This window comes from Varroa destructor, unplaced genomic scaffold (assembly GCF_002443255.2).
Source record: "Varroa destructor unplaced genomic scaffold, Vdes_3.0 BEIS01000002.1, whole genome shotgun sequence".
Lineage (NCBI taxonomy): Eukaryota > Metazoa > Arthropoda > Arachnida > Mesostigmata > Varroidae > Varroa > Varroa destructor.
In genome coordinates, this window is record NW_019211455.1 from 17,740,123 (window position 1) to 17,764,562 (window position 24,440).

Here is a 24,440-nt window from a genome sequence, read left to right on the forward strand (position 1 = left end):
CTACCGCATGGCTAATGTATACAAATGACAAAACCGACCCCAGCCCGGAAGTCTTCCTGCGTGTACTTATCTGTTTGTGAGTCCTCACCGTTGAAGCTGTGACATTCGCAAATTGTGAATATCCACGCCAGACGGCGCTGTGCTACCGGTTTTCTTAAGTGAGTCCTCAGAGCTTTTAGTCTCCACGAGCTCATTCGGTGACGCGCGAGCTCCACTGCTGCAGGTGCTCACACAATACGCGTCTAGGGTGGCTCATCTTGCTGGAAATAGTGAATAATAAAGGAATAAAAAATTAGGAACATTACAAGGTGTCATCAAAATATACTTCGACGAGGATATCTACATACGTGTGACAACTGACGCTTGTGAACTTACTGTAAAAGACGTCAAGGCAAGGATATATTCGTGCGCTCGGATTTGTCCGTTATAGGTTGAACAGCTAAATTCACAGTACAACGACTACGATAACGGCCACGGTTAAATACAGGTTGTAGCGAGTAAAAAGCTATCAGGTAGGCATGCCACTTGAGGTACATAATGAGCTTTATGACCTTCACGATTATTATCTACTTGCCACGTACGGAGAAAGACTGCTCTAGCATGGGCAAAGTTTTGGTAACAGACTAAGACGCAGACGTTAGAGGAAAAACGAAAATAGGACTCTGTAACGGTTATCTGACCTTTTTTCATCCGTCAGACAACTTTTGCCACCCTCTATAGTATATACGAATAACAGAGATGCAAAAATCTAAAGCCTGCTTTTTCCTGACGGCCAACCTATACTTTATGGTTAGAAAATAGTTAGCGATCGTTAAACAACACCGTTATTATCATCACATGCAATCCTAACAAGTTGTCATATAGCGAACCTAACAGAAAGGAGGACATACGTTTTAAGAACTGCAGAAAACTCACTGCTGATAAAAACAATATCGTATAGAATTGTAGAGATCTTTAGTATTAACGGATGCTTAATCGTTGTCGACATCCAGGGCGCCTGTACGTCTACCAGACTTTAGCGGGATTTTGCGCAGAAACATCTAAGGTAATTACTTTTAGATGCATTTCCGCTGATTTAACGAAGTCTAACACTTGGCTAAACAATGCGAGCGGTCTTATATCTCGACAAAAATCCGTATCAGTTGTTATTTGCTCTTTCTCTTATGTAAAGTCTACGCATAAACGTATGTTTAAAAGAAGACGGCTATATAGAGCCATCACGCATGCTCTCCTAACGGAAAATGTGGTAAACTATTGCTCCTACTACTAGATACAACTCTATCTGGGTACGATAAAGTGCTATTTATTTGGTAGCACCTTCACTTACCACGGTATAGCTTCTTTTCATAGTTTTTTGCGCCAATGCTACCCTTGGCAACCGGAAATTCGATCATTAAGCTCGGAATGAAGCGTCGGACTTGAAAATTTGCTAAGTTAGATGTGACCTTCGCAGCTTCGGCCCAAAGTCGCGTAAGTTGCGATAGTCATTTATATCTTCCCTTTGAAGCGAATATATAGTTTTTTTTCTTTCTTTCTTTCTTTCTTTCTTTCTTTTTTTTTTTTTATCTTATCAACTTCCATGAGATAGAACGAAAGGCAAAACACTGAGTAAAGATTTACTTCAAGTGATTGGATCACTGATTCTTATGGATTATACTTGACGCCTTCCATCCATATAGATCCATATTTTTTTTAGATCTTTAGAAGTCTGTTTAAATGGAAACGTGGCTTCTCTAGTATATTTCAAGCATGAACATTGACATGGCCGACGCTTTAGCGAATGTCTAATTCACACGCCGAAGTCCAGTTTAGCAAAAGCGTTAGGTGTCTCATTTTAGCAAGTTTAAAAAGCGTTAAATCCTATTTTTTTTTCACGGAACTAAGTACGGGCTTAAGTATCTGTCGGCCCGGCTGATCTACTTGCGGCGCGCTTGATAGTTCAGATTTCTTAGTGAAACTTTCGGTTAGATGAAATCGTTAACGGCATTAGTTTTCCTCGAGGAATATAGCCACACGTTAGCTCTGTTCAAAGCACGCAATGACGCAAATTGACCCCTTGTCGAGCAGCGTTTCCGGCAAAGTTTCATCTGTTAGATAGTGACGTTGCTTTTTGTTTACTACGGATCGTGGCTCTCTTTATCTAGTACAACTTCAAAGCACCTTAGAATAAATGTCTAACCATTACTTTTATTATATCGCGCATTTTTTTGATGACATTTTCTGGGTGCAACTGTTGCGCGTATACAAACGCGAAATCATAAAGTTGAAAACTCAATTTTTACTATCTGGAAAAAACTGACTGATCTGTAACTTTCAGCATTTAAGTAATTTTTTAATTGTGTATCAGTACTTTACGATGCTTGCTATTCAACCGCTATAGGCAACCACTGACGCGTTGCAAAAAAACCGCCGCACTTTCTATCCTTGCTAGAAATAGAAAGCGTAAAGTTCCTCTCTAATTCATCTATTATGGCAACTGCCCCTTTATTTACTGTTTCTACTAGTATAGTATTGCCTACTACTTGTTTCTGCCCGAGACCGCCAGCTACTTTCAACCAGAAAATTGCTATCCGAATACATTTAGAAAACGTCCTGCTTAATACAACGATAATATTATATAAAATCATGAGGTCTGACGCCGGCAGCCATTCTTTTGACGTGCACGGATTGTGTTAGTGGAACAAGCATGCCATTTAGGACAATGCGCCTTAGGACCCGGCTGTCTGCAACTCAGATCCATGCCGGAGTGACTTTACCGCATGTTGCCACAAGCAGGGTCCCCACATTCCTCGCGCACGGGCTGGCTCATAGACTTGGCGTCTGGGGGAGTCGTTTCGAGCAGAGAAGAAGAAGACCAAACAGAATATATTTCCACTGTTCCAAAGCACGTCTGAACAAAAAGACGTACATCGAGAGTCTTTCGTGGTCGATTCATCTTCGAAAAGGCAACTTTTGAAAGGCGAATCAGCCCGATAAATATACGTTTTTCGTCTTTATAACTTCAATTATACTTATTATACTTCGTTCAGACATACTGTGGTATATTTTACTACAAAGTCATGCAAACACCTCAAGATCTTCCAAATGGAATCAGCTCTTTGATGATCAGTTCTGACACGGTGTGTATACCCTATGCTAGATATCTGCACTTGATTCTATGCCTCTGCAAATAGATACTCGTCAAACCGAAGCAAAAAAAAAAACAAACTAATATCCTATTTAATAACACCTCCTAACGAACCAGCTGAGTTATTAAAGTGAACAGTAGGTACAGGCTCAAACGTTGAAGTAACGTAAACCTTTCAGTCAAAACGTTACACATGTACAACATTTACTCTTTCTCATTCCCTTCCTCTTCGAGCTGATGGTACAAATTGACATGACCTAATGCCGGTCAAAGTAGGTAGTTCGGCATCTCGACGTTCATCCCGACCGTTATCTCCAGCACAGTTTGAGTTGAAAATGCACAGCCCACAGCATCTACTGGCCCAGCGTGTCGACTCATCATCGCGTCGGCATATCTGCGTCGTCGTCATTATTAGGACAAAGACCGACGTGAGGAGAGGAACTTACTTGTACCACTATGCCAAGCAGGCAACCGTGTCATCGGAGCTATCCCTAAGTATAATAGTTTCAAAGTGACATGCCATTGCCGCGGGACCTCGATAGCTGTTGTAGTTATCAGCAGCAACTGTTGTAGGATCTAATGGTGCTACAGCAGTAGGAACAACTGGAACATTTACTGTTCATTCTACCACTACAACTGCTCTTACGGCTACGGCGAACTGGAATTAGCAAAGACAACCGAAGAATGTCTCTTCCAACCGCCCCAGCTACTTTCTATCCGTCGCTCGGAGACAACAGCGCCAGCCCTGACAGTCGATAATAGGAACAGCAACTTCGTCATTTTCTTCGGTTCATTCCCGGTCCGCTTCTAGATTGCTATCCGTCTATAGTATCCAGATCGACGGTGATCGCGGTAGCTGCTTTTTCTGCTTCTGACAAAATGCACGCAACAGACTGATGAAAGCTGCTTGTCAAATCAAACGGGAACCGGAGCGCCAAGGAAGAACGTTTCAAGACAACGACGACACTTCCGATATAAATAAAGGAGTAGAGCAAAAAAGCCCCAGGGGAAGTGAATAGGGGTAGCTAGCTTGCGTGCACGGGGACTAAAATAAATGTTTGTGCATATCAATGTATGTTATGTCGATAAACAAATGCGTGTAATTGTGAGAGACTAATAAGAAGAAGATAAAAATAACCTTTACCGTGCTGTTCTATTCAAGGGCTTCTTGGCTAACATGAGATGAGCTTGTTGGCTAGTTAGAATCGGGAACTTTTCTACAGATAGAGTGCTTTTGTTGCTCTCTAGGTGGACCGATAGAGTGGAATAATCAATGTACATACAGAGGTGTTTTGTTTCGTTTAACTCGAGAAACTTTTCATCGTAGTTGGTACTCGACGCGGCGGAAGACAGCGGCACTGAGTCTCTTCGTAAAAAAGCGGTCCGCATTTGTTGTCCGTTCCAAAGTGACTTCATCCAACATCGAAGCTCTGTTTCATCGCCTTGACTGTACGTTACTGGAAAATATGCTGCAGCCGATATTGATAAAGTAGGGCTACTAAGGGCTGAAATCTTGTTGCTGATAGCGCTAGAAGTACCGGCTTATGGCGATCGATTTCAATATGACTTAACCAATTTGTGTCTGCAAAGGCTTCCGCCTCGTGCGATGTGACGCATTATTGTTTGCTGAACGTAAACAAATCTCAAAATTAAGGGTACCTTTTTCGAATCGAACGGAACGGAATCCTGATCATTGCTTTCGATACTGAATAGCAATACGTCAGCGTTACCCAATGATTGAGATAGCGTCATTTCGATATATTCTATTATTATAAAGTCGAGGACGAAAGACGCGCCCAGAAACTCCTAAAGGTGCAAGCATGATTTGCTCTAACTAACTTAACTCGATTCGTACGTTACAGGCTTTCGAAGTAGTTAACTTAGCGGAAGTGCTAGTAAGAGCCTTGAAAGTCGTATACAATTACGCTCTACACGCAGGTTGAAACTTTTCTTGAATCCTAAACGAACGATCGAAGCGCCCCCATTTATCAAAACGTTGTTTCAAGTAGTTTAAAAAAATGTCTATTGACGTCCTTTATGGCTAGGACGGGGTTTTGTGTTCCCAGTTGGACCACAGAGCACGACTGAATCATCTAACCGCTATTTTGCGTTAGTATTTGTATTGGAAACGCATAACGTGCATCATTTAGGAAAAAATAGTGATTGCACGAAGCCCACTGGGCGGCAATGTGTACGCGTTAGATAAAGCTTGCTCTAATAGCGGAGAGATTAAAAGTAAATAAAAAAGAGACGTACAATAGAATACAGTTCGAACTTTTTACTCTTGACTATTCAGTTCTATTATTATCAGTATTTACTTCAAGTCTTCCAGTATTGGCGAAGGCGTACAGGTATCACGTTAGCTTAGGGCTCTGTCCTTTCACTTTACCATCCAGGTGCTAATCAGACTTGCAATAGTCTTTAAACAAAGGCCCTAATTGCAAATTATTGTAGCACACTTGTTTCCTGGTGAAGTCGACTATTTTGCCAAAACGTGACAACCTGCGACATTGTCAGTACAATAACTATGATGATAGGTAGACAAAAGTTCTAATCAACAGGTGACGTAAAAGGTACGGTATCTGCTTTTCTTATGAGAAACCACAGAGATAGCCCCGAAGTGCTCATGCGATCAGAAGAACTATGAGCTGTTTAAAAGAAAACATGAAACAAACTGCTTTAAGCAGCTATTTCTCCCAGGACGTGGATTGAATATCCATTGGAAAATTGGAGGAGATTTGCCAAATTCAACATATACGACACTGTTCGCCAAATAATTTCACCTGGCTTCAAACTTCATAACTATGGCTTCAAAGCCAATAAAGTACAGCCACAGTCCCAGGGAAAAAAAAAGTAGATTCACTACCTTTACACTAACTGATTTCATACATTTTCTCGTTCGGATGCCCCAATTTTTCTAATTCCGGTCTCTAATTATGACTAGTGCTTATATTTAGAGCTGAAATGCAAGGCTTACTACTTTAAATTTTTATTGAACTTTTTACCAATATATGTTTTTAATTTACTCGAAATTGACGTTAGACGGAAGACAAGAATGCTTTTTCTATAAAATGATTTCGACACTCCCAGTTGAGGTTTCTACAAAATCACCTACTTTTTTTAATGGCTTTTTCATATTTCATTACGTTTGGCGGATAAATGTTCCCATAGTTTCGGCAGAGACAAATGATTCTGATACGAAATTTTGCCACTGATTTATCTATTATCAAGTTAATATCCGTTATAGTACGGTACGTTGTATAAGTACAGGCTAACTTCAATGTATGGCAAAATTGGGTGGCAGCACGAACGTATTGTATGGTCAAGACGATGATGGCTTTTAATTAATGGAACCTGATCGGAACATTTCTATTCGTTCTGTTGAGTGAGTGCTGAACGCCCATCTTATGACCATGAGTCAGTGTCGTTGTAAGTGGATTTCAATTCTAAGAAAGTCCGATCTTTAACGGTAGTGCGCCTATACGTATTGAGCTGTATGAATAACAGTACGTGTCGGGAACCAGTGGCGAATCTATGTTTATTCTATTCTAGCAGCATGTTTCCAAGCTGCTTTTCCCCTGATTGCGCATCTCTGCAAATTGATAGAACGATGTTTACTTTTTTTTTCCAAAATACTATGCCTGATAGTGTTGATCCGATGGTCGATGATCAAGTACGACATCTTTATTGACCTTTCAACTGGACGCATGATGCGTTGTTAACCGCTTATGACTGGTTATAGCAAGTAACAGCCCTATACACGTTCACCGCAATTGAAGTTATAGAAATGACAAGCCAACGTTACGATGTCTCCGTCGGGCCCCTGAACGTGTTCTATGTACAACATAGGTTCTAACTGATATTTTCGAATACCACTATTAATAGTTAAAATTTAATAGCTGTTCCTTCGTGGCGAGGGGTTGGCAACTGTTTTTCGATTGCAGTATAGTAACTCCGTGTCAAAATGACATGATTATGATCAGGGATCAGGCCAGAGCAGACCCGCAACGAGTCTGAATATCGATCAGAAAGCAACATTTTGTCCGTCAACGAAAATGACTTACCAACATTTTCGATCTATCCCAGACGTAAAATATATTCTATCGCTAGGCTCGGGCAATAGGCACATTTTTGTGATCCTGTTTTGGGAGCGGTATAAGGAAAACGTCGTCGGTATCGATTCGAACATCTAATTCAGCTTTATCTCTTATGCCTCCGCACGGTAACACGTTCTGCATATTCTATTCGATTATCCAAAACGCGTATCTCTGACATCTTCTGGCATTGCGTTTCGTCCTTGATTGGCCCGTTTCTCCTTCGTAAAGTTGTGCCCGCACGAACTATAACCAGCGTTACTGGTTATAGTTCATACGGCGTGTGGACTGCATCCGATTTATCCTAGTAAAGGACACAGTTTACCTACAATAGGGAAAGATGCCGCGAGACTGCACCGCCACAACGAAATGGCCAGCTCTTATGTAGTCGCCATGTTCCGCTATGGCAGCTCGGCATTTCCACCAAATCGAAAGTAACACTCTTTCTGTTGCGTTCATCACCTTCCGCTTCGATATGACCAGAATCGGCGGCATCGTTGACGCACCAGCTATGCTGCATTTCAACACTTCTTCGTCATTTCCTATAACTTCCATCAGTTTTAGCCAGCCTTGGCAGTACACGCGATTTCCCCAATGGCGAAAGACTTACGCAACAGATTCCGAGAGCTACGAGATTAGTCATCAACAATAGAAGATGTCACAGAGGTTGCTAGAAATAAAGAGACAAGAACATTAAATAAGCTAAAAGTGTGAACGGAGTTTCGTCTGGCCCGCCTTCGTTACGAGGAAATATTCGGAATTAGCCGCCGGCGTTCAGTTTGTAAATCTTACTAATTCTTCCTGTTTCCAAGAAATTTTCGCAGAAGTTAGTCAAAGGTGCACATCAACACCTGCTAATTTCGGTGGATAAAGATTCTATAGATGCTGGAATACTGCAAACAGTTAGATGAAAGCGAATTCAGCCTAGGACGTGTTAAGAAAAAAACCTCTCTTGCAGACTTAGGGCTCCTGACGATTGGGCTGAGTAATGAAGGTTAACTAAGAAAGTGTCCCGTGGGCGGAGGAGGCAGGGGGCATATATTGTTTATTAAACACAGAATATATCTGGTGCACACAAACAGGCCATATCCGGTAACCCATCGATCAAGGACACTGATGTATGACCACCCAATTATATGGATGTTGGGTTCGTGGTGAGTTGCTAGAATCGGGTAATTTAAATAAATAGGTCTCGGATCTTCGGTCTGTCTCATGATGATAAATGTTAGAAATACTGGGAATCAATTTATCTTCAGAAAACTAATGATTTCCTTATCAGCATCGCTATCTTCGTTACCGTCTCACGGTAGAAAAACTCCTGGTTAATGATCGTGTTGTGTATATATATATATCCGAAGCAAGTGCATATATATCTATATCTAATAAAGCAGTAATCTGTAATTGGTCTTGTGCCGTAGATGGTGTGTCTCGTCGTATAACAATAATTCCTATTCTTATGCAGTTATCCTTTGACCTCGCTGGATTATATGTATGGACTCAATTAAATGATCAGTTACTTTGGCATACGACCGATAAATGTGATTTACTCTACGTATTGTTGCAAGGAAATCTTTAGATTCCGCTAAAGGAGAGGCTTAACGTAGGGCGCCTTAAGCTATTCTCAAGGTATCACGCACCGAGCTCCTCTCGGTGACCTAAGAATTACATCATTAGATCAAAGCCCACTGGGGTAACGCGTAAAGACTAGCATTAATGCATCGGATTAAACTTCGATGTCGGTAAACATAGATTAAACCAATGTTTTGAAAAAGGAACATGTCTAGTTCGTAATACAACGTTCGGTTAGATCAATAAATTCTGCCCAAATCCACCAACTGCATTTAGGAACTTAAAAAGAAGTAAAGCTTCTTTCTTTTTTGTCTTTTACTGTACGGTAAACTTTTTGGGTTTCTTAGAAACCTCGCAATCATCTGCTACCTCGGTAAAGAAACAGTTTCAGTGTTCTGCAGACGGACCATTTGGCAGAGAACCAAATCGAGGCAAGAAATAAACAAAGCCGCATAACGCATACAGGTGCTCGCAATGCGCGATCATTTTGAGAACCTCATCGAACGTCGGGCTGATAACGTTATCACAATTTCAAGTTGTTTTGTCCTGGTGTTTAGCAAGTGTTGCTTCTAACCATAGTATTCAAAAAGTAGTTCGAAGAATGCTACTCTGCCGGACCCTTTTACGCTTTATCGATTGGCTTGTCCAGTGGGTTTGACTGCATCGAGACCGGATGCTGTGTTAGGGTTGAGCGGCTGAACTGCTCAAAAAACCCAGGAATTAGGTATGGACAGATAAGACTTCACGCGCTTTGCCTCTAAGGGTGTCACTTGTTCCCGTCATGTTTGCTAGCGAAACCTAGAGAAATGTAAGATGGTTTACTTCTTATTCAGGTTCGAACTTCGTTCGAAGCCGGGCGTAGACGTACTTCGTTTCGTACTAGAGGGAACAAGCTCTCTGTAGCAGTGCCTGATGCCATTACCAGACGTATCTGAAACATTTATTATTAATATCGCCTCAGATTCTGCGAGGAATAGCTATGCGTCGCGGATGCAATATGAGCTTATTTTTAAGACAAATGTTAACTTTTATTTGGGGATCTTTCCGTTTCCTTGGCTAGAGTAGCCTTTTCAGGTAGCGAAATCGACAGCCGGCAATATTTATGCTTAGAAGTTGTTGGAAGCGTATTTGTCATACAGTAGTACCCATTGACAACAAACGATGTAGAGTATAAAATCAACGTTACCTATTTATAAACAGTATAAGAAACAAGTGTATATATATATATACACTTTCCTATATAAAAGAATGTTTCTATATGCAAAAGTGCACTTACATTGTTTTAGCAGGTTGCTTTACTTGCCAAAGGCTACCCTATCTAGCGATTTTCATCGCATACCTGAACAAATCATGTGTCGTAGCACGTAAAAATATCGTGTCTTTATCTATGAGGAACTTATTGCTACTACAACAATAGCATTGCTTTGATTTCGAGCGAAAGGATTCCATCGCAATATTCCAGTTGTCTGAAAACGTTAGCGGCATACCCCTTATACTTTCCAGAGGGTGCCTGGGACACTTCGACTAAGGCGGTTGCCAGCCCGATTGGCATCGCCCATATTATTTCTGCCCCACAGAGCTACCTAGCCTCCATTGCTAGACCGGCCATCTGCCACTGCGTAGCCTAATTCCTTCGGCCGTAACCAGGAGCTGAAGCGAAACTCGGCCAAACAATTTTTGTGATCAACGTACAAAAAGCTGCCGTGCTGAACTTGTGGAAGTGGCTATAGTACTGGTGATCATGGCAGTGAATGGGATGATAAGTTCTGACCACTACACCCATAACCTTCGTCGGTCTACCATCAACGACCTTATGTTCTCGCCCGAAAATCAAGCCAACCTGTTTTCGGTCCCATCGAACTCGTTGCGACGAAAGCCGACCACGTCAAAAACAATCAACTCGAGCAAGTTGTTTTCTCTCTGCTTCTTTCATAAATAGGAACCTAACAATACGAGGACACTTACTGCAATTACATAGTGAATTAGCTACTACTTAAAGATACCTATCTTAGTTATGGATTTCTTTGATGACGTTAAATAGAAGTGATGCGTGTTTCATATCAAAGAAGTTTTAGACCTAGCTTAACCCAGTTGTGCGTACGGGGTGATAGAGAGGGGTAGCGAATCATGTCAAACGTCAATTCCCATATGGAATATGCTAACGAAAAAGAAATAATCTGGATATAGACTGTTTCTAGTCGAAACGAAGAACTTCTATATAGTTGATGCCGTGCTAAGTGATGAGCCACGGTGTGCTGCTGATTCAAAGGGTTTCTTATTTTGGAGTGGCTTTTTACGCGCTTTCGATGCGATTATAGGACGGTCAAACGATGACATGGAGCGCCAGTTCGTGTCAAAGTTGTTTTTTAAAACGGGACTTTATTTGCGGAGTTATATAAAATGCCACCTAATGCTACACCTTGCTTTCGTACAGTTTCTCTGAATCAATTTCTACCCACTTTTGTCATTAGAAGCACGCATCGGACGTTAACGATATCAGACATTTATAACAGCAGAGAAAAACAGGCTCGAACGTAGCCGTATTCACTAAAGAGTAACGAGGTTGACCACAGATATGAACGCTCCTTTAATTGTGCAACTTACGAATCTATAGGAAAAAAAATGCTTGATAATGATATAGTTATTATGTACGAATATTTCGGATTTGGCCCCGCTAGGCATTACTCCGAACGCTCTGTCTGCGCGCTGTTTCAACCTTAAACCACTTTACCTGTTCCTCACTTCAATAGGAGGTTATTCCTCATCTTATGATATGAGCAAATAATATAATTTTTTCTACACGATCTGATTCTTTGTAGTTTACGTTGATGGTTCTAAAGCAACAAGTTCTTATCACTGTAAACTTCCATTCTCTGCAATAATGCCATTAATAGTTATAGCCCCCAAGAAAATTTCACCATTAGCCTTAGATAGCTTGTAGATAATTATTGAACTCGTAAAAAATACATTATTTAACCGATGTTATATTTATGCTTCGTTTCTATATAAACGACATCAGAGTGACGTTTTAGATATTTTTCTATGGAAGGTAGAATTTATTTATGTTATGGAAATAAGATATGTTGTCACGTAGCAAATTATCTCAGCTATACGTCATTTGTAAACATTCCGATCATTGTTGTTAGCTAAAGTACAACAGACGGCGTTGCACTGCACCAAAACAAACACTACGCAACAACAGTAAAGTTGCCTTCTCAAAGGCAAATCGATAGAAATTAGTTAGTTAGCCAAATCCTGTTTGTTAAGATGGGTTCCATCCTAAATACAAAATACACCGAACCGTTTGCCTGCACTGTGTTCGTTGACCTCAAGATGGCGTTTAATAAAACATGAAGAAGCTAAATTTCATTCAAGCTCGCCGAAATAGGACGTTCCTATAAGCTCATCCAGGTCACCGCCGCGATTCTGTAAGGAAAGGCCATTACGACACAAGATGGCGTCGCGTAACTCTACAGAAATAGTTTAGGGCGACAACTCGGTCTTCCCGAAACGATCTCAGGACAGCGCAATCGGTAAATCAAGTTTGTCAGATCAAATATTTTACTGTACGACGATACATCTCGCGATCCATGAGACAAAGTCGCTTTAAGGTCGAGCAGGTATTGTCCTAAGCCAATTTAGAGAAGACCAAAACCGTAGGGTAGAGAAGCAGGGCGATTAGCAGCAAATGTATGTATTCGTCAGCCTTGGAATCTGTAAAGCATTTTTGCTATTTAAAACTAGTCCTGTCCTGCTGCTGGACACACACACACACACAGCAATGTAACAGAATGCGCACCGGTAGGAAAACACCGAAGTGCTGTCATAGAGAGGCCGTCGCTTCTCTTCCTGAATACGGTAATACTCCTTTCCAGTGTCAAGCTCGTACCGGTAGCACAAAACTCAGGTAGAAGGACCTCGTGCCAGAAAAGTCTAAACGTGTATGTTAAAGTCTAACTTAACTAAAGAGTATTGGGCCTGTCTGCGTCTTGCCATCACTGTTCATATGTGTAAGGGCAAGGGAGTCCTCATCGCCAGTTTGCCCTGCCAAAATGCCCGCCTACCCACAATTCGCTTCACAATAGATGGAACGAATGGCCGACCCAAAGTCCTATATCACTGACCCCACGGAGGACGGAGCATGGAAGGAAGAGACATGCGGTAATCCGGCAAGCAGTGCAGGGCCTCGACCATGTCGTGTGTTTTAATGAATCGTACCACGAGCCAGTCGAACAGCGCACCGGCTTCCGATGCGGAGGTCTCTATGAATGACACGGCACAAACTCATGTCCAAAAACGCCTTCCTTGAATAGCGTAACGCAGAGAAAAACAGCACCATCTAAGTGCCCTGCGCACTAAGAATATTATTAAAATGTTTAGATTGTTCACGTGTCTATAAGATATCCTAGTAACGACTCAAACAAATAATGATATCTGTATTTTAGTGACGAAGTAGCACGAAGCGACACTCTTAGACCAAAAACAATCGTGACTTTACGTGCCCGCTGGATCAAGAAAAGGTTACTGGTATTAATACTACTATCATTTATATTAATACAGACTTGTCCCATTCGTAGAGACACGCAAACACGCCAAGCTCGACACATAGATAAAGCGTATCGCTACCGAACAAGCATACTTTCTTCTAACGAGGCCCAGACCAATAAAATTTCAAGTAGTGATCTAGGAAATCACATGCTAATAAATATAAATGTTATACTAGCGAAATGGGTGCTTTCTGAAATAGGTCTTCTTGTTGGGTTATCGCTTCTCGGCCACGGATGTCTCCGACGCAAAGCCAGACGTTGCAGGATAATACGATAGGCATCGCTATTAACGATGGAAGTCAGTTAGTTACTGTTAGATCAACGAAAATCACGGCCGTACGGTGCGATACAATGTAAAATGGTAGTAAATGTCAATAGCTATGGAACATGTAAGGACTAGAAGCTGTTGCAGTTTACTCTAAACATCTAAACAGCGACCGTCCAAATAGCCACAGCACTCGTAATAACTAGATAAATATATACGAGTTCTATATTTTACATGCCACACTGCCTTAACTGACGGCTGGCTTCTTCCGACACGAGACGAACCGCATTTACGCCCCAAGTTTGCACCACGCGTTCCTAATTTTATCGGGCACAAACGCTACTGTTCAGCGCGTTATCGCGGGGCCTGTGCCATACACCTCTAATACTTTTGACAAGCGTCAGACGCAGACAATCTGGCCGTTGACAACTGCGCTCGTGTTGTCGAAGATGGCCCACCTAATTACGGTACACGAGACACAAGGCGGACTCGAGCAACGCAATTGCAGAAGTAAACTATAAAGATGGCTATCGTCGACGGGTTTCACAGATCGAATCATAATTATAATGAGAATAGTCATAACGTTATTATGTTAATAGTGGCACTAATAAGATAGATGGTGATACCAAGAAGACAACGGCATCTAAGCAGTAACAACCACCTCTGTTCATTGATGAAATAACGTTGCCGAATCATGGATTAAAAACAAGGTAGGCAATGGTATAGAGACGTAGAACGATGGTCGGATCAATCAACACGTGGCTGCTAGGCTAGCAGAATAAGGACAGATGAGCTGGTCGGCAAAAATGTTGCCCGAGTCTCCGTTCTATAACTAGAGCGGTCGTTATTCGTTTCGAAACGATAACGTCGTCAACCCATCTCTCGACACCTCAGCATTAGTAGGCTGAGGTACGTTGCAGCGTCCTGAAGCAGGCACTGCTTCTGGTTGCTGCTAGATCCATTTTGCTGTTGTTGGTGGTAGCTGAAAAGTTAATGCTGGCTTGCGCTAGTAAAATTCCTCGTAGCAGCGAATGATGCCGTGGTCGCAGCGCGGCGCTGACATAGAAGATAGGACAAGGTAGAACAGGACGAAGAATTCGATGTATCATTAGATTCGTATTGAAGGTGTTGAAAGTACGTGGTAGAAAAGAAAGAACAAGGAAATTTTAAAACCTGACGACGATTGGGAATCCATGGGGTAGCCACTGCGCCTAGATATGGTTTTCTCATCATGTAGATTGGAGGCTGTATTGAGGAGGAACAACGCCAAAAATAACTAATTATTATAAAGATTGACGGTTGTCCATAGTAAGATAAATTTACGAAAGACTCAAGTCTGGAAACGATTGACTATGGAAAGTCCGCAATAAACACGTGGATAAGCAGCAGCCTACTCGCTTAGAAGAAAATAGTTTGACTTGAGTAGTTAGTCGAAAAGGAAGTGTTATGAAGTATCGGTCGTGCCGTTATTTAAATCTATTATTACAGGCCGATTGCGGTAAAAAAGGCAAAGGCTGTCACAGTAACTGTTTTTTTCAAATAATCATAGAAATCACAATAATCTGTTACCAATGAATTTTACCAAATTTATTTACATAATATCTTAGAATTATTTTAATTCACTTCGAAGGGATACACTCAAACGCAATAGGGAATCGGTTCGATAGTACTGGGGCACGTTAGTGTGGTGCACGTTAAGCATTGAAGCATATACACTTCCGTTCCAGACCCATGGTCATAATCATCAACAGGTTTAGAGTAGATAACCGTAATTTGAAATGGGTGCACACGGCACCAGAAGGCGAAAAAAAAGGGTCAAGCATCTGTCATCAGGACGCGACAGGTTCTAAAAAATATTGACGGACTACGAAAGTGTTTAAATGAACTACAAGGTGAAAACAACGAAAAAACCCTTTTTCAGACAGACAGAAGGATTTTAAAAACAACATGTTGCAGCAGTAAGTAACAAATACCTCGATTTCTATATCCGGCCCTGCTGCTAAACATTAATGCAAACGACCGACTCTTTTTATCATGAAACGAAGTGCACTTACGTCGTTGACTGCCTCAGCCGGCCTTTGTTTCCTAAGTGAAGCGGAAAATGGCTTGAGAGGCAACTTTGTTTCCCGACCGCTTATCAGCCACGTCGATTTAGGAGAGACGGTGTGAGGCAAATTCGGAAGCGAAAATCCTCAAGAAACAAAAGTTGAAGTCAACACTATCGTCTGCTAATGATAGCCAAGGGTACCATCAATGATGACACTATCTGACTGACTAAAGCCGCCTATAGAGGAGGCGTCCATTCAAGCCAATAACAACACACATAATTTTTTCAGCGGATTCAAGAATTAGCCGTGCATTGAAATATGTCTACTTTATAGGCAATCTGTGATTATTAATATTATATTGGCCGCATTTCAACAATACAGCTTGAAATATTAAATAAATGAATCTTATAGTTGAAGCAATAGTTGTTTAAGAAGTTCAGTCAATTGTGACCATCTCAGGCCTAGATAGCTAGGTACAAAAGACCTATTATTGTAAACTACTTCTATATTTTCCTTTCAAATGAGGTGTTCTGTGTTATACATTTTCGCAGGGTAAGATGAAGCTGGCACTAATTTTGATCAGTTTAATTGTTCACCTTTGGCTTGGAAGAAGAGGCAATCGCTGGAAGTTTGCGTCCGTAATACGTTTGCTCATTTGAAGTTATAACACTGAACGTAGTATTAGAGCTATGTTCCTTACAAGCAGGCGTTAAGGTTAAACGCCTTCCTAGCAACGACCAACCTAAACCTGAATGGAAATCGAACACAGCGCTCAGCTGCAGATAACTAGCATTCGTTTACTAAATATATTACTAGTTCAGTTCGAATGATGCCTTCATTCGCGTAATTTCGCCGGTTACGACCACTTTTTACTTCTAAATCACTTGTGACCTACATCAGAATTACTAGAGAATAGGTAATCTTTACCTTATACTTTGTATATTATCTACACCTACTAGGCAACCTTGACAAAAAGTAGTAAGCAACTCGTTATTTGGAAGTTTTGGTAGATTTCCTTTTCTATGGGCTCATCGAACGAAGAAATGCCGCCTATCGGCTCTGATAGACACAAATCAGAAGCATTGGCTGGCATCCAAGTATACTCCCGTTTTACTCGCCTGAGTTCAATGCATCTGAATAGCGGCGCCTCGAAAAGGGATTGCTTTCCAGATATCGGGCCTGCTCATCGTGTCGTCAGAACAGAGTATACTGGCTACTAAAGATACTGCGCCTGTAGGCCCTCACTAACTAGGTCAAGTTGCTGACAAATCGTACTCCATGCATCTAATACATGAGAAGCGTGAACGGTCTGACGGATCGAGAAGGCAGCAATGATTTAATGCTTACCGCTATGAAGATATCCGTTATTGGCTTTTATGACGAGTAGACGATAGGCCTGATTACGTTACGTCATTCCGCAATTCGGTAACCTAAACGGACATGTCAGCAAATTGAATAGATTAGGTTCAATGTGCCTTGAAAGTTTCCACTACAGCACGCGAGATAAATATAGTTGAACGAGAACTTACTTCTATTCGTATTTCTCTGGAGGTAATATGCATTTTGTGTCGAAAATATGTGCTACCCACTTTGGCCTTATTAAACTTAGACCCGTTTATATTATGTACGGACCTCTCGAGCATACTTATGTGGTCGTATTCAGCGAAGAGATGATATGGGCATTTCGTGTGGGCAGTAGCTCATTATATATAAAATATAGTGGGCAAAATATGTCTGTTGGAGGTGGGGAGCATTCGTCAATTTGAATCAGCTGGCTGCCATTTGCGTACACTGCATAACACATGTATAGAATCCATCAAAAAACCAACGAAGTTTTTCCATGCGTTACCTTGAGTATTTGATTTTTCTGGTGACGAAACGCAGTTAAATTTTAGCTTAATAATATGCTATGTGCACAATTTCGAAAAATCATGTGAGAGACAATTCGGAAAAATCTAAGATAAAACTTGAGTAACAGTTACGCAAAAGTACATGCCTATGTAGAAGTAACGAAAACGATTTCACCTAAGGAAAAAAGCAAATTTCAGTTTAAAGCTGCGCTTGCTTAATCTGAGAGTCTCCTTTTTCGTCAATAAATCCTATATTTTCTAAATATAAAATTAATTTTCAACTACATGTTTGTCTGCCTCCTTCCGACGTGCTTTTTAATCTAAGTCTGTTATACAACAACAATGTAGACTTATATGGAAAAGCTAGGAACAGAGAACAACTGTCCTTAGAATCAACTCTCATTACGCTGAGACGCAAAGCTAGCCGATTCGCTTACCATATAAGTATATAAAATGTGCATTCTTTTCAAAATCCTGTCTAACCTGAATTTCTCAAAATTACCGGTGCATAATAGACCGTCTAGCAACCGAAATGTCACAGCTAAGAAGGCAAAGAACGACAAAAACTGCCTTCAAAAACACCGTGAATACATGTGCTTACACGGATGAGCAGATTATCGCGGGGCGAAGCTGCTGATATACTTCAAATACGCCCATTTGTTAACTAGTTATTAAATCGACTATGTCTCGCTATGGCTATCTTTGAAAAACAAAATACCTTGAATCAGATAACTCAAAAGAGAAAAGCCACGGCCGGCAAGACGTTCAAACGTTGGTAGAAACGACGGATTGATTAGGAACAATCAGCTTTACCAAAAGTTGACTGGGCGATTGTAAACCGGGCTGTCGTGATACCCTTTTTCCAGCAAGCGTATTGAATCCTATTTACAATCTAAGGGTAATAAAATAGGTTAGCTTTGAATTTTTCGATCGTTAACACGATATAGGCCTCCAGGTCAAATTATGCTATGACCTTTGATGGATACGCACGTTGAGAATCTCACTTGGATCCAGGTACCGGCGGTCTTTGCTGGACATATTGTATAGTCCTGCCAAGAACGTGACAAAGACTGTAGACAGTAAGACTGACTAGACCAGTAAAGGAAAATAGCGGTGCAGGTGTAGTTTACAACAGTTTCCCATTTTTTTTTTTTCTTTAGTTCATTCTCAGTTGTAAACACTTTGGCGCTGTCGTCGCCATTCGCTGCACAACTTCCTCAGTAACGCTATGCTCAACGGTCAAGCTGGCCTCATCATTATGCAGACGAGAAAGCAGTTGTCGATGACACTGGTTCAGTAACGCTAAAAGGATAGAAAAGAGCAACTAATTGCCGCTTAACTGACGAAACTTTAGCTTGATCCGCTCGGAGAAGATCACAGTTACGGCACAATGGCCTCTGTTACCAAGCTTGACCTGCACGCACACATTTTGCCGGAAACATGGCCTAGCCTTAAATTGAAGTTCGGTTATGGCGGCTGGGTGCAAATGCATAAACTTGACGATGGCAATTATGAGATGCGTTACGATGACGGGAAGTTCTTTCGCCGAGTCCAGCGCAATCTTTGGGATCCTGCCCAACGTATCCGTGAGATGGACGCTACCGGAGTAACGATTCAGGCCTTGTCGACGGTTCCTGTATTGTTTAACTACTGGGCTAAAGGTGAAGATGTTTTATGGTTCCACCGCTTCCTAAATGACCATATTGCTGTCGTAGTAAACACATATCCGGATCGTTTCATTGGAATAGCGACTGTCCCACTCCAATCTCCTAACTTAGCTGCCATTGAACTACAACGGGTGCACAAAGAACACAACATGAATTGTGTTCAGATCGGATCGCATATCAACGACTGGGATCTGAACTCTCCTAAGCTCGACCGATTCTATAAACTAGCCGAGGAGCTTGGCATTAGCATATTTGTGCATCCCTGGGATATGCAATTGGACGGACGCAATAAGAAGTACTGGATGCCTTGGTTGGTCGGGATGCCAGCAGAGACTGCGCACGCAATCTGCTGTGTGCTTTTTGGCGGCGTTCTAGAGCGTTTTCCGAAACTGAAATTCTGTTTCGCCCATGGGGGCGGTTCGTTTCCTTACACCTTGGGCCGGATCGAGCACGGTTTCAAGTGCCGACCCGACCTGTGTGCTGTCGACAATATAAATCCTCCTAGTTCGTATATCGGCCGCATTTATACTGATGCACTCGTGCATGATGAGCGATCATTGAAGTTTCTTATTGATGTTATTGGAGAGGACCGCGTATGCTTCGGTAGCGATTATCCGTTCCCCTTAGGTGAGACTGAGCGGCCAGGGGCTTTAGTTGAGAGAGCCCGAATCGCAGACGAACTTCGTGAGAAGCTTCTTTGGCGAAACGGAGCTGAATTTCTAGGTCTACAGCTTAGCTCGATTTGATGAGGATCATAGTATAACTGATCTGATTGAAATCAAGGTTCAACGTACGCGATCCGTACGCGACAAACACAGTAGTTTGTTCTGCTTGTGTGAAAATATGCTGCGAACGTGTTCACGCGCTGAAGATGAATCCGATCATACCCTGCAAGTGTTCGGCGACGTAGGAAAGAACCGAGCTTTAGTTAATTAACGTTCACAGATGTATGCTATACTGTGATGATAGTTTCATTAAATGCTTAAGCTAGTGGCCGTTTGGTTTTTAAACGCAACGCGACCTTGCGACGTGCAGGCTCTGGAATTAACGATGTTTTTTCGGCGAGAAGCCATCATCAATGAAATATAGCACAAAATATGATTGGTAAGCGGAATCTGGATCGTACGTGTTGTCCTTTACAGAATTTATTCATGTATAATTATACTGTAGTTTTTTCTATTAAGTACTATTAAGTACATGATTAATGTGATCATATATGTATTGTTTAGTACGCGGTGGATGTCTTCGTGCAGTTCTATGCATTTACTACTCGTATGCGGTAATATTAATGCTTGGAAATTTAAAAGTCCTAGGAATGAAATCCATGTGTCCTGAGAGCCCTCTCCTCAGCAGCGCCGTGTAACAGGGGGCTAGTATCTTAAACATTTTTGCACGCTTTTGTGAAAGGATGCCGAATTAGTGATTGAGAAAGTAAGAAATAGTGTGCAGGTCAACTACGCTGTAGGTCTTCGACGAGTTTTGTCAGACTGGCTTTCTATAAATAGTTGTGTATAACAGGTTTTCTAAAATTTCTGCTAGCTTGAGAATCGAAAGCGAAATTTAATAGAATAATAAATAACTTCTGATCTTACCACGTGAAAACCAAAAGTTCCGGTAGCTTTAATAAAGGTCGTTTTAAGGTCGACAAGAAATAGTGTCTATTAATTTGAATATCTGGCAACTGGCTTCAACTATAGATTAGAACAGAAAACCGTCCGATCGATAGGACGCTAAGCTTCACTGATGAGAACCAACCGAAAGACATGAAGAGTGACTTCACTTGATGTAAGCTAACTAGAAACATTCTCATTTTAGACATCTGTCATTGTAATTCAGTTGCTTTCCTCGAATCTGTTTTATTCAATAGTAGCATACTCCAATTATGAGTTCTCAACCAAGTATGAGGGACGCTTGTTTCATCCAATATTAGGGAATATCACCCTAATACAGATACTCCCAATTCTGCATTCAACACCACTTTGAAACAGCACCCGATCTGCGCTAATTATGAATGCTACATATATCAAGACTACTTGATCTTGAGTTTCTCTCGGAATATTCTCAATTAAGGGTGGTAATATGTAAAACGGCAGTACGACGGAACATAAAGCTAGAGGCTCGTTCGTACGCTTTGTTGTACATTGAGCCGAATCAACTAAATGCCCATAGGCAGCTGTCGTATTTGCTATTGCCGATGAAATGCAAAGCCGATCCGACAGATGCGTGAACCGAGTTGACTGTGTAAAGTATGGTATTATTTCTGACTCTTGCTCGTATACAAGTAAATGTATTTTTCGCGCCCTTCGAACCTTATATGTACGCCACAGGCTAAAATTTTTCGAGTGCAGAAGTTGTACACCCGCACACACCAACAGCACGAGGACACAGATATTCATTCTTTTAGAGTCGACCACATGATTTTTGAAACCTGTAACGGTGTAAATTGGCTAGATGAACCTACGCACGAGACGACCATATTTTGTGTGACAGATTGTTGTTATGTACATGTGATACGACACTGTGATTCTAGTTGTATGTGTTAGGGCAGCACACGTGCTTCATGCATGCTACGAACGTTTCAAGGAGATACATGTCATCAACGCAATATTGGCGGTCCATTTCGAATGCCTGTATATAGGTATATGGAGACAGTTCCGGTCTTCAATACTGTTGCAAAAATTGCTGAAGCTCCATCATCACAACACAAGTTCCGCTGTCTTCTTTGAACAACGAGATTTAAGACTCTTCATCTTCGAAACGGATCGACTATTGCCACTAACGCTGGAAGGAATATGACATGCGAGTATGTCAAAAACAAGTCAAGCTTACTTTTTATAGCGTAGTATAGAAGCAGTGAGGCATATATTTTGGGCGAGTAAGTACACAAATTGATGTTTTTGTATTTGATACAGTTAGCGAGCTCAATGATTGTACCGTAAACTGTTTTCTAGACTTGTTAGCATATAGTTTGCTTAAGATATTGGTCGACAACAGAAAGATCTATATGGTATAACGAGTGCGTGAAGCTCTCACTGTGAATTATTTCCGCAGCTACCTGATGCTGTTACCCTGCTTTTTCTATTATCTTTTATGATGCGGGTAAATTGTAAAATATCAGTACTGTGATATAAACTATCTATTCGTTCAAGATAAATCGACGCACAGCTTTCTATTGCTTGACAGCGCCAACCCTTGTTGACTAAAATGAGGCCCGAACAGTCAGGTGCTATGGCCATGCAGAGGATGTACACTGTCCAATAAAGATAAGCACGGAAAAGGTGAACTACAAAACAGAATCAATAAAGTCCCCCAGTGGCTGAGTAGGCATCGTGCCTATGGGCAACATTTTCGATAACAACGAAAGTTCAGTGACTTTGCTTACTGCTTAAGGGCGAATTACCTCTGTCTGCTATAGTGAACCATGAAGGTCTCCTAGAGCTAAGATCCTGGTCTCATAACGATAAGGGTTACTTCGTTTCTATTTTTTCCACCCCCATACGGATGATATAGAACTATGTACTTTGCAGTGGACAGCAAAAAAATTATCCCATTATACGCAGTCCCTAGGCAAGGTTGCTAAAGGTCACTACTGCAAACGACCACTCTGGTATCCGTACTGCCCATTGATTATTCTATATCTCTCTCTAGAGCAGTCTCTACTAGGGTTTTTGCCGTTGTTCGAAACTCTTCTTTTGAAATGATATCGAAAACGCTTAATTAGGCGAAACTGAAAATTTAATTTTAAATGATCCAAAAAAAATTATAACGTTTTGAAAGAAAATAATCTAAATTTGTTCGAAGGCGATGAGGACGTTATTGGTATTACTAGACCGGTTATTCTGTCATGGATGCTTTTTTTTAACGAGGATTTAGTTTCTACTTAAGGTGTTGCTCATGTCATGACAGCTATGGTCGCATATTTTTTTGTACTTCAGGATAGATGGCCATATCTTAACGCCTACTTCAATGTCGCATTACGATTCTTCCATTTTGTTCTGCTAGGGTAACTTAAGTTTGCTAACTACACTCATCCAAATAATGTTATCGCCTTACCTAGCTACCGAATGCACGGATGTGGGTAAAGGTCAAGCATAGCGGGGGCCTTTGTTGATACCCTTCGGCACTCCAGATGCACGAGGCCTGCGGAAAGCACTTCTACTCGTGCAAGGTCGAGAATAAGATACGCCTGTACAAGGCGTAGTTATGTATGTAGGCTGTCTTCGATTACAATATCTATCGCATAGTTTAACGAATGCTAGGTATGCTGAAAAGGAAATAAGCGATAGCTTTATTTAAAGCAAGAGTTTGCGGACGGGGAATACATGGGTACAGATTTCCACCGGAGAGCGTAGTTCAGCTCAATCAAGCGCTATTGAACGCGTATGTCTTGTTTGTACAGAAGTTAGTAACTATCTAAGTTAACCGATGCTATTGACTGTATATGACGCATACCGTGCATCCGTCAGACTAATAATTCGGAATAACATTTAAACGGGTGCTTTGTTCTGTGAATCGCCTGAAATTAACATGTAATATATATCTAGCGTGAAGTCTCTGTGTTCGACAGGGTCACAGGTTAATAAAATCGATATGTGAGTAGTGAAATTAACAGCCTCAAAAACTTTATCTATAGAAAGAGACAACAAAGCAGAGGGATTTCTATCATACACTATAACGGCATCATCGAGTGTCCTTTGTTTGTCGTAAACACCCGTACAGTATATAGATAGTATATATATATATATAGTAATAGACCAGTAGACGAGTTTTAGGTTCAAACTGTGTCCTGAAAGTTAACCGACCAAGTAATCAGACAAGCAAAAGCGATTATCTAAGTTAAGATTGCTGTAACACTTGTCTAACAAGTGCCATGTACGTTCGAGAGTATAATTGAACCAGTTATTTGCTTCTATAGAATTTTTTTTGCCTAAAAATGTGGTTTGTTTCCTGTGGTAGAAGAGGCGGGCATCCCGTAGCAGTATAGAACTTTAAATAAGTTTATTTATACCTGTAAACAGCTTCTAGCAAACAAATCGGGCCTGCCTATCTTAGAATTTCGTCTTGGCAATGGGGCTAAGGGAAATGTGGCTGTGGATAGGTACCAAATGAGCAGTTCTAAGTTTGACGTTTATGAACTGTTAGGGATCCACACTGCAACAAGGTTTTTACCATTGTTCTGTTGAAGATGTCCTATTAACGACTGAGCGAGCGAGCGAGCGAGCGAGCGAGCGATTACGACCATTTGATTCGTTCGATACTCAAACATATTCCTC

The 24,440-nt window shown here is 41.3% G+C and overlaps 3 protein-coding genes across 6 annotated transcripts in view; 2 read left to right on the forward strand and 1 right to left on the reverse strand.

The window, feature by feature from the left end:
* Positions 1–18,120, reverse strand: part of LOC111245797 (uncharacterized) — a 67,332-nt gene extending 49,212 nt beyond the window's left edge. For 2 of the 3 annotated variants that reach the window (XR_015321428.1, XR_015321427.1), the window contains exons 1-4: positions 17,984–18,120; positions 16,998–17,080; positions 7,192–7,891; positions 89–260 (exon numbers count right to left, since the gene is read on the reverse strand). Coding sequence is in view for 1 of the 3 variants with exons in the window: in XM_022794593.2 (XP_022650328.1) it covers positions 89–105 (17 nt within the window). In the remaining 2 variants the exon portion in view is untranslated. Of the gene's footprint in view, positions 1–88; positions 261–7,191; positions 7,892–16,997; positions 17,081–17,983 lie in introns of those variants that run through there. The other variant, XM_022794593.2, reaches the window with a different exon arrangement.
* The window catches only part of LOC111245794 (soluble guanylate cyclase 88E-like), a 60,031-nt gene continuing 35,845 nt past the window's right edge, over positions 255–24,440 (forward strand). The window contains exon 1 of one of the 2 annotated variants that reach the window (XM_022794582.1): positions 255–512. Coding sequence is in view for 1 of the 2 variants with exons in the window: in XM_086980455.1 (XP_086836581.1) it covers positions 21,960–21,970 (11 nt within the window). In the remaining variant the exon portion in view is untranslated. Of the gene's footprint in view, positions 513–21,842; positions 21,971–24,440 lie in introns of those variants that run through there. The other variant, XM_086980455.1, reaches the window with a different exon arrangement.
* LOC111245799 (2-amino-3-carboxymuconate-6-semialdehyde decarboxylase-like) lies at positions 18,695–22,530 on the forward strand. Its single transcript, XM_022794597.2, has one exon. The coding sequence runs from the start codon at positions 18,891–18,893 to the stop codon at positions 19,911–19,913; it is 1,023 nt and encodes a 340-aa protein (XP_022650332.1). The 5' UTR covers positions 18,695–18,890; the 3' UTR covers positions 19,914–22,530.

What these genes read in the sequence shown, in the direction of transcription:
- LOC111245799 (XM_022794597.2), top strand. Translation starts at nt 18,891, where the DNA reads ATGGCCTCTGTTACCAAGCTTGACCTGCACGCACACATTTTGCCGGAA.